The 11,168-nt window shown below is 48.3% G+C and overlaps 1 protein-coding gene across 1 annotated transcript; it reads right to left on the reverse strand.

Annotated features, from left to right (window-relative positions):
• Positions 1 to 2,384: 2,384 nt before the first annotated feature.
• Positions 2,385 to 7,375, reverse strand: LOC142768335 (uncharacterized). Its single transcript, XM_075870304.1, has 2 exons — positions 3,334 to 7,375; positions 2,385 to 2,470 (listed from the first exon to the last, which is right to left on the reverse strand). Exons 1-2 carry the CDS (start codon positions 7,373 to 7,375, stop codon positions 2,385 to 2,387), a joined length of 4,128 nt encoding a protein of 1,375 aa, XP_075726419.1.
• Between the last annotated feature and the right edge of the window lie 3,793 nt (positions 7,376 to 11,168).

Below are 11,168 nucleotides of genomic sequence, written 5' to 3' on the forward strand. Positions count from 1 at the left end.
GTCACCGGCACAGCCAGATCAAAGGCTCCATGTCGTCGATGTTACCACAAAAGAAACAAAACGGGGAAGCTTCACGTTCAGTCTTGAATAGTCGCGCTGGCGTGTATACGTAGTGAGTCTTCATCCGCCAAAAAAAGAAAGCGCCGCTTGTTCTCTAAAAAGTCCACGGATCACAAATGACTGATGCGGAAACTTGTGAATCCTCTGACGTAACTGCCTATTACATCCATGCTATGGTAAATTTTAGGAGCTCTTATTTTTTTAACATAACCTCGTGCTTCATGTACAAGAGCATTACCTATTTAATCGCCTCCAATGCCAACGTGGGATGGGATGCACTGCAACAAGACGTTCTTGCAGATCAGGTGTTCATTGAGAACCACACTGCCATGTGAGCTTTCTTCAGGTAGGTCTCGATACAGTCGCTATAATGCCGACTGTTAGTCGATCAGTCCTACTACAATTTGAACATAATATGATCGCAACGTTTGCAAAGACGTGGTGATTGCGGCGCTTTCTGCTATTGTGTGCGACAAAACACGATCCAGAAGCCCGGTCATACCATACTTTATGACGACAGCGGAAATGCCGCATGTGACATGAACTTTGAGAATGGTTGGTGCGATGAATGATCATCGCTGAGAGGAAAAACAGGCGCCTCAAGTACGCTCTTTCTTGAGCGAGGTTGAGCAGTATTGTGATACGAGATTAGCAAAAGATACTGAAACATATCTTATGGATGCCTGCTTAGATGCTCAGATATGAACAAATCCTTGTGGTGCGAAAAAATGGGGCACCGTAGCGAACACCGACAAAACAGTCTCCCTTTGCAAAACTTCTAAAAAGGATCCCCTCGATTACGCGAACAAATCGGTGTCTATTCCATTAAAACAAGCTAGAAGTTATGAATACCGGGGCGTAACCTTCCTCGACAATTTTCTTGGAACCTTTACATCGAAAACTCATGCTCCGCTGCATTCCCACACTCACGTATCTGCGACACAATCTTGGAAATTCCTCTTTAAACATTCAGTTACTCGCTTATCTAACCTATATTCGGTAAAGCTAGAATATGCCTGCGTCGTGTGGGATCCGTATACTAAACTCGATATAAACAAGCCTGAGAAAGTACAACAAAAGCAGTTCGTTTTATTTGAGATAAATAAAAGAGTTCAGACTCAGCGCCCCAACTTATGTTGGTTAATGATATTTCTTCTTTTCAACTAAGAGAACATAAGTGCCACCTGCAATTTTTACATAAACTAATTACCCACAAATTCACACTCAGCCCTTCCCTTTATGTAAGCCCCCTTTCCACAAGGAAAACATGGCACCATCGCTTTAATGCCCTAACACCAATGTATGCCAGAACAGGCACGTTCAAGTTTTCCTTTTTTCCATGGATTGTTCCAGAATGGAATTCGCTGCCGGCGTCTAAGAACCTCTGACGATATGGTTGACATGTACCTTTCTGCATATGTTATGAACATTCTGTTATACTTTTGTTGCATACTTTGAATATGTATATATATGAATGTAGGTGTATACTATTTTTGTATCTATATATATTTAGCAGTGTGTACAATTATGTTGGCTCGTCTTGCGAGGGTCTGAATGTGGTCAGCAGTATGTGCTAAAATAAAATTTAAGAAAATATTTCTTGTAATTTTCTTTGTTTTGATATAAATTTGTAAAATGCACTTGTATCTTAGTATTAAATTACTTTTAAGCTCTACGGAGTACATTGTGATACTGTGCTGCACACAGATAATCCTTAACTTTTGGTAGAAAGACAGCTGCCTACTTTGTAAGGGGGAATGGAAAGCTTTTGTGCTACGCGAAGCACATGCCACTGGTCGCCGTCATAGTAAGTCAAGTGCTTGAGGGTGTTAGGAATTTTGCTCTGTCGCGATGGTAGCGGTGGCGAAGAGCGGCGGGCCGTCCAGCGGACTTCGATGAAGCCTTAGCCCGAAGGTGAAACAGGGAGGCAATCCGTTTGGAAAACAGCAACAAAAGTAGCGTTTACTATCGCAAGTTGTCGTTTTACAGAGCCAGCCAGCACGACAACGTCGGCTGGGGCACAAAACTCCTAACATGGGGCCGGCTCGGCCTTAAATAGCGTCCTTGGTCCATTCTCTCGGACCAGTTCTCGGGCTCGGAGGGGGAGATGTAGCCATACCCGGAACTGCAAAGTGGCCCGGCGGAGGAAACGACGTTATCCCCGGACTGCACGGTTCTCCTGCACAGAAGGCGGCGCTGGGAGGGGGGGGAGACAGTTCGTCGAAACAGGGCTCGATCTCGTGAGACGTGCTGCCGAACGAGGAACCTGTCGGTGGCACAACAGCACCCCCGCCGCCAGACAATGCATCCGGAGTTTTGAGCCGTCAGCGCGGCTCGGAAGGAGGAATGCTGGTTGACCGTTGAGGCTGTAGCCACTCCGTGGTGATCTTCAGAGCCCTGCAGGGAATCACTGGGACGACGGAGTTGAACTCAAAGCCAAACCACTTTCGTGGAAGCAAGCACCCTCTGAACGTCTCTCATAGCGCCAGACCAAGGCAGCAAAGAGATCTATTGAGTCTCTACTATTGTACGTTTTAAAAAGCACGAGAAACGTATCCCTTAGAGACCTCAAAACGCTGGCCCTCACGAATGCTGTGATTACACTGCGCAGTCCCGATGCCAAGAAAGGCCACGCGAAACCATCCCCAATGCCATACGAGCGGGTCGGAACCTGCTGAAGCAGCCCAAAACCAATTCTGTGCATTTTTTTTTTAACAATTTACCAGAATGGTAGAGGCTGGGCTTCCTGGTAACATATCAGAGTACACTTCAAACAAAATTACATCTGTTAGTGAAATGCGACATTGTTAATACAGAAGAATGGTAAGTTGGGCTAGTTGGTACTGATCCATAAGGTATGTAACTGCGCAAAAAACTGACGGAAACAAGAAGGAGAGAAAAAGGACAGAGTTTTTCTCTCCTTCTTGTTTCCGTCAGTTTTTTGCGCAGTTACATACCTTATGGATTGTTAATACAGTTTAAATCAAAATGAAATAATAGACGCCAAAATTTTGCGAAACACGTCAAACCAGAAGCATGTGCCTCAACTTGTAAGAGGGAGCTGGGCTGCACTTCAATAAGCTCTGCTGAGACCATCTGCATTTGTGTGCAGCTTCCCTTTCTTATAGCGCACACTAAAGTTATGGTGCTGAAGCGTCAGGCTCCACCTAAGTAACCGACCGCTTTTAGACGACATGTTGTGCAACCAAGTCAAGGGGCAGTGATCAGTTTCTACTATGAAGCTCGACCCTGAGACGTAACATGCTAGCTTACCAATTGCCCAAACAAGGCAGGCGCACTCTTTTTCTGAAGTGCTGTAAGCTTCCTCTCTGACACTGAGCTTTCTGCTGAGATACAAAACTGGCCGCTCGTGCCCTTCGGCGTCTTTTTGGCACAAAACTGCTCCTAGGCCGCGGTCACTGGCATCACACTGAATAATAAAACTCTGAGAAAAGTCCGGTGCCGCTAGCACGGGTCGTTTTGCGAGAGCGCTCTTGAGGCTCTTGAAAGCATTCTCTTTTCTTGTGTCCCACGAAATGACGGTGGGCTCGGTTTTGCGGAGAGAGTCCGTCAGTGGACTAGCGAGGTTTGAGTAACCTTTGACGTAGTGTTGATAATACCCCGCCAGTCCCAAAAACGCCCTCAATTCCGACTTTGTGGTGGGACGACGATACTCTAAAACGGCCGCAACTTTCAGCTCGGACGGGCTACGCTGGCCACGACCCACGATGTGGCCGAGATAACTTACGCTTGCGCACCCTAAGTGGCATTTCTGCGCTCTCACGGTGAGGCCTGCATCACGTAGTCGAGCCAGAACGGTCCTCAAGTGAGTCACATGCTCGACCCACGTATCAGAGAATATTGCCACATCATCGAGATACGGCAGGGCGAAATCTCCTAAACCCCGCAACACCTGATCCATGAGGTTCGAGAAGCAGTAGGGAGCATTCTTTAAGCCGAAAGCAAGCATTAAAGGGCGAAATGTTCCCAATGGGGAAATGAATGCGGCATAACGAGAGGCTCGCTCCGTCAACGGGACCTGCCAGTATCCCCGTACCAGATCTAAGAGGGAGATATATGTGGATTTTGCCACGGTTTCTACTCTCTCCTCGATATTAGGTATCGGATACGTCTGATCTAAAGTGATCTTATTTAGCCGGCGGTAGTCCACGCATGGCCTAGGGTCTTTTCCCGGAACCTCGACTAGTATGAGTGGGGAGGTGTAATCGCTTTCACCTGGAATGATGACCCCCAAGTCACACATGCGGCGGATCTCGGCTTCCATGATCTCTCTTTGCCTCGGCGATACGCGGTAAGCCTTGCTAGAGATCGGTTCTTCACTTGATAACTGAATATCATGCTCTACCAAAGAGGTTTTCCCTGGTTTGTCGCAAAACACGTCTGCGTAGTCTCTAACTACTTTCGTTAGATCATCACGCTGACTCTCCGTGAGACTTTGCTCTTCGGCAATAAGCTGTACGAGCCTGTTAGCTGGCGCGTCGCTCTCACGTGGAAAACTTAAAAGGTCGGTCTCCACTTCGTTCGCCGCATTCAGTGTCATGTTAACCACGGCATGGCGCTGGATGTAAGGCTTCATTAAATTACTGTGGTAAACCTTACCTTTCTTTCGGCCCAGTTTTACCTCGTAGTTTGTGTCTGAAAGCTTGGACATTACTTTAGCTGGCCCTTCCCACTGCATGTCCATTTTGTTCTTTTTACACTGTCGTAGCAGCATTACCTGGTCGCCGATGTTGAACGTGCGCTTCCGGGACAACTTATCGTAGTAAGTCTTCGCTAAACTCTGAGCCGCATTCATGTTTTCCTCAACTAGCTCTCTGGTTTTAGATAGTCTTTCCAACAGATCTAAAACGTAGCTGACTACGCGTGGGTCTTCTTCATATCCTTCCCACGAGTCTCTCAATAGCCGAAATGGAGATCTTAAGTTTCTTCCATAGACAAGCTCGGCGGGACTGAATCCCGTTGTCTCGTGGGGAGCGGACCGTATGGCGAACAGTGCCGCGGGTATGCATGCCTCCCAATCTTTGTTATGTTCAAAGCAAAGAGCTCTCAGAACTCGCTTGAGTACAGCATGCATCCTCTCCACGGGGTTAGACTGTGGATGTCCTATAGAGCTGTGAATTATTTTTATTCCACAGCGTTCAAAAAACGCTGTTGTGAGAAAACTGGTAAATACGCTCCCATTGTCACTCTGAATCTCGGCTGGAAAGCCAACGCGGGCAAAAATGGACAAAAGTGCGTCCACAATCCAGGGAGAGGTGAGCTCTTTTAGCGGAACCGCTTCGGGAAATTTCGTTCCCACGCACAAAACAGTTAAAATGTAGCGACAACCGGAACGGGACTCTGGAAGGGGGCCAACAATATCAATTACGAGCCTCCGGAACGGCTCTGTGATAACAGGCACTAATCTCATCGGGGACTTCCGTTTGTCAGTAGATTTGCCTACTCTCTGACACGTGTCGCACGATCGTACGAAGTTTTCTACATCTTTCCAGCATCCAGGCCAATAGAAATCCTGTGCGAGCCTCGCCTTTGTTTTCTTGATGCCAAGGTGGCCCGCCCAGGCATTTCCGTGCGCCAGTTCTAAAAACTGTCGTCGGTACTTCTCTGGCACTAGAAGCTGGTTGAACGTTCTACCCTCAGCGTCCCGATACTTTCGATACATGAGCCCTGCCTTCGTGTAGAATGAGATGTTCTTTCGGGCTACTCCTTCTTTCCCGTTATGCTGCAGATTCTTAATGGTATCATCACTTGCCTGCGCAGTGACGAGTGTGTTTCTGTCTACTTTACTGAGCTCTTCCCAACAAGTGGATGTTGGACCAAGCAGGGACGACTGAACGCTCTCCTGAAGCGCTCTGCTTTCATCCACCTCCACAGGCTCGTCGCGTTCGGCAGCCATTACCGTATCCGGAGCCCTACTGTCTTCGATGTCCGGTGATACACTAGTCGCCTCTTGGCCCGAGTCTCCCTGGGGAGTTGCCTCACGCTCGTCCGCCTCCTCGTTCGAAACCGAGACCTCAAGTCTCCCCGCGAGAGCGCGGGACCGCGATCGCGTGAGTGCCATGCACGCGAGGGGAGATGAAAATGACTGGCCCTTTTCTTTAAGGAGCTGCTCTGATTTGTTGGAAAAAAGGTACGGAAAATCTTGGGGCAAATTAGGGCTCACGGCCGCCTCAGTGCGCAATTTTCCAAAACTTCCCTCTAGAACAACCGCAGCAATTGGCAAACAGGCACTTTGCTCTTCTGCAACCTGTCTGATCCAGGCGCATTCGCCAGTATAGTCGCCAGGGGAGATGCAAGATGGGTGTGCTACGTCCATCGTCGCAGCTGAATCACGGAGTGCCCGGCATTTCTTTCCGTTGACCACAATTTCGCGCATGTAAGGCTCGAGTAACTTCAAGTTCTCGTCCGACTCGCGAATGCCAGCGAAAACAAACTTTTGCTTACAGCTAGATGAGATATGACCCTCCTTTTTACAATTGTAGCATACAATTGGTCGTTTTGATTCAAAAGCTCGAGCGGTGTCGACGCGTTCCCTCACACTTGCTGTCGACTCAGGTGCCTCTCCTGGCTTTCTCCTTTCCCTCTCATTGTTAGTCGCTCCCTGACTGAATTCGTTACGCGGCGGAGCCATCTTTTGTGCTGCATTTTGAGCAGCAAGCCGCCTTGAGGAGTCCCTCTTCTCTTTTGTATCATCGCGATCCAACTGGAAATTCCTTCGCGTATAATACTCATCAGCTAGCTCAGCAGCTTTGTCAATGTCTGTTCCCTTCATTCTGTCCTGAAGCCAGAGTCTGGCATCTTCAGGCAACACACGATAGAATTGCTCGAGGGCCACACAATCAATCACCCTGTCGTGGTTACCGTAAGCATCCGCACTTCTAAGCCATTCTTTCAAATTAGACTTAAGCTGGTACACGAACTCTGTGCATGATTCACTGCCCCTTTTTGCTTGCCGAAATCGCTGCCGAAATGCCTCGGCAGACAAGCGGTACTTACGAAGGAGGGCCGCTTTGACCTTAGCGTAGTCGTCAGAGTCTTCTTTAGACAACCGTGCGATTACTTCCGCGGCCTCTCCCGGAATGACTGACAGAAGCTTCTGGGACCAGACACCCTCATTTATCCCAATTTTCTCGCACGTGCGCTCAAAGTTCACTAAAAAAAGCGCGATGTCTCCACCCGTCCTAAACGGCAGAATCAAATCTTGGATTTTCTGTCTTGGCATTTCGTCTGCCACGGATAGCGAACTAGACTGCGCCGATGTTATGCGAAGTTGCTCAAGTTCCAGCTCTTTCATTCTAAGAGCATGTTGACGCTCTTCTCGCCTTTTTCGCTCCTCAGCCTCCTCGCCTTCGCGTTTTCGACGCTCCTCAGCCTCCTCGCGTTCGCGTTTTTGACGCTCCTCAGCCTCCTGGCGTTTTTGACGCTCCTCAGCCTCCTCGCGTTTTTGACGCTCCTCAGCCTCCCGCTGTTTTTCTTCAATTGTCTCCATAGCCTCTTCTACCTCCTCTTCAGTTATTCCTTCTGCTCTCATGACATCAAGAATATTTCCTTTGCGGCTCGTCCTAGCAACAGAAACACCCAGCTGCTCACAAACATCGAGAAGGTCCCTCACTCTGAGCTTCTCCATTGTGTACCGCAACTCGTGCACGTTCCTTTCTGAAATAGCTTTGTCTCAGAAGCTATATTCTTCGACGTGAAGCAAGTCGAGAACCAGCCAAGCACTAGCCACCTAAAGATCTAAAGGAACATACTTGGCTACTCTGTGCTAACAGGGTCTGACGACAAAAGACGAACGTCAGGCACTCACCCAACTAGAGCGGGTGACTTCGGCCATCTGGTCGTTGCCGTCGAGTGGTGTCGTGGGTGTCCTCGGGCCTGCCAAGATCCGCTCCAACTTTCCAGCCGTAGAAGTCGGCGTAGCGGGTCCCAGGGCAGCAAAACGATATCACGGTGGTCGTCCTCGGGTTTGCAGGGATCCGATCCAACTTTTCAGCCGTTGAGATCGGGGTAGCGGGTCCCAGAGCAGCAAAACGTTTAGGACAGGGGTAGCGTATCCCACCGCTGCCACCACTGTTAGGAATTTTGCTCTGTCGCGATGGTAGCGGTGGCGAAGAGCGGCGGGCCGTCCAGCGGACTTCGATGAAGCCTTAGCCCGAAGGTGAAACAGGGAGGCAATCCGTTTGGAAAACAGCAACAAAAGTAGCGTTTACTATCGCAGGTTGTCGTTTTACAGAGCCAGCCAGCACGACAACGTCGGCTGGGGCACAAAACTCCTAACATGGGGCCGGCTCGGCCTTAAATAGCGTCCTTGGTCCATTCTCTCGGACCAGTTCTCGGGCTCGGAGGGGGAGATGTAGCCATACCCGGAACTGCAAAGTGGCCCGGCGGAGGAAACGACGTTATCCCCGGACTGCACGGTTCTCCTGCACAGAAGGCGGCGCTGGGAGGGGGGGGAGACAGTTCGTCGAAACAGGGCTCGATCTCGTGAGACGTGCTGCCGAACGAGGAACCTGTCGGTGGCACAACAAGGGACTGACTGTCGCTGGCGAGGCGTTGTCTCTGGGAGAATTGGTCATGAATCAAGCCATCTGGACTTTTCTAAAAAAATGCTCCCCAAGGCGGGAGGCGCCCCACAAAGGCTGGAAAATTTTGCAAGCTCGTGGAGACGGTGGAGCAATGTCGGAGCTGGCACCGCCTACCTAGAGAAACTTTTTGCCTTGTTTGGTGCCCGCCTGTCTTGTATGTCTCAAAAAAAAAAAACAAATATGTCACCGAAAACCATTCCTTATCCTCCTGGAGAGAGGCAGAGCCATTCGCCGGATAACTTGTCTTCTCGATGTACGTTACGTGAATGTCATTGGCAGCAGGGACTGTGTATCGCCGAGTGTAACGACTCGTCGACGACAGTGTGTTATTGGGGGGTGATGTGGTGAGTGGTGTCGTGTGTGTGATTGTTTTGAATCGCGAGGGAGCAGCGAGCCTGAGGTGTTAAAGCTACTGCACTAACTGGAATAAAAGGTTCTGTATGTTAGAATAATGGCTCATGCAGTTCGCTTGCGGCTCCGGACTTCAGAATAATAACTCATCCCGGATGCTCGTGGCTCATGACTCTGGGTTAATGGTTGAATAAATCCACTCTACTTGGATCTCTGACCTTTTAAACACTTATTTGGTGTACAAAGGAGGGCACGAAACCTGTTTGCTTTCGTTTTTTTCTCTTCAACTCAATCGGGACACTCAGACACGCTACCGAACTCAATCCAGCTCTGGCGCCACCTTAGTGCGAAACAACTGACTTCAAGGTTGATGTGCTCGTAAACCTTGGGCCCAAAAGCGTCCGACACTGTGGTGGCAGAAAGGTGGAAGCAGTGGAACCCTATCGATGAAAGTCGATGATCCTTTGCGGGCATTAAGTTATTTCACAATACTTTTGTTGAGGCCGAACTTACGGTAAAATACTACCTATATTAGAACCTGTTGTTGCTCAAGTGCAGTTACTGCAAGAACCATATCATCAATGCGTATGTTTTGTTTGGAATAAATTATTGTTTTTTCTCGATTCATTGGTGTTCGTCAGTGGTTTGTTTGATCTGCTTGACTAAGATGTGTCGTTGCGCTTAAAAATTGTTCACAACACTGCCCTGCGTCTCGTAAATGTCTTTGTAGCGAATGAATACTCCCTAAATTGAACATGTATTGTACTAATTGCATTGTCTTATCTGTATATCCGTATTCCAGAATACTTTTATTCCGTGTGCGAAACTCTCTTGCAAATAGAGAGTTTTAGTACTGCGTACGTTGCGTACGTGGCGGCGTTGCGTACGTAAGGACGCCACGTTCTGCGTAGTGCGCATGCGCAGACCACAACGCGCACGTATCGCGTTACGTACGCAGCCGCTACGTACGCACGCATGAGATGCGTGCGTGCGTACGTATGAGGTGATCGTGCCGCTTTCGAACAAGTTCGTGACAGCGCGAGACTTCGTTTTGCAAAATGGCGGCATCGAAGGCAAGCACCGACCGGCTCTGTGGCTTAAAATATGACCATAATTTGGCTATAACTCTTGGATTGGCTCACATTGGCTGTCAACAACACGTACTTCTATTTTGCTCTATCAGATGACGCAACACACTTCACGCTCGTTACGTACGCGAGTACTACGGCGTACTAAAAGCCGATTAGTGGGAAACGACGCCACGTAACGCAAGGCGCTTGCGTGATGCGTACGTAGCACCATTCGGCAGTACTAAAACTCTCTAATATCTCTTTGCGTAAAGATAAATGTATCTGGATGTTTGTATTTTAGGCTTCTAGCGTCTATTTTTTTGTCTGCGTCTCAATAAATGTTTGAGTATTTTTTCTCGGACCTGGTTTTTAGTATGATGTCCACTGCATGTATTGTCTTTGGGTAGCTTACTGCCGGTACTGTTCTCGGAATGGCGGTCACTACATTTATCCCTTTCCCTTTCATGAATCAAGGACTCTCATGTACTAGCAACACTCAAGTTCGAGGGACAATCTCAACAGGTGAAATTTTCAAGCACCCTGTTCATCAGAAAAAAACCAGCACTATTTGACATGTTCGTTATGCTTCAAATTTTGTGTTAGACTCAATGTAGGTTTACTATATCTGCATTCGCTTTCGGTGTCTTATAATTATTCATTTAGTCAAATGAACAACGTCTCATGCACCGTCTCAGCGAAGCTGATTCATTTAGCATGAATGTTATTATTGTAACATGACTTGATACGCACATGCAAGCTTTCGCAATGGGCAGAGAGCCTCCCACACGCCGTAGCACCACACGTGTGTGATTTCAGCGCCAGATCACGGCCGATGATTGACTCTGAACGGCGGTACTCAAGACTATCACGATTATTTTATTCCGCGAGACGAGAACTAGTCAGTCAATAGTCAAGAGTGCGTGACTTCGTGACTTCGTGCTATTGAAATGTACACATATTGTTTCTTAGAAAGAGCCTTATTTCAACTTGAATCTTGGATACACGTTGCCCCACCTGCATATCAAACAACATAGATAGAGCGAAATAAAGGAAAGTACGCAACAAACGCAAACACTGCGCA

The sequence above is a fragment of the Rhipicephalus microplus genome, chromosome 8 (assembly GCF_043290135.1).
Source record: "Rhipicephalus microplus isolate Deutch F79 chromosome 8, USDA_Rmic, whole genome shotgun sequence".
Taxonomy (NCBI): Eukaryota; Metazoa; Arthropoda; class Arachnida; order Ixodida; family Ixodidae; genus Rhipicephalus; species Rhipicephalus microplus.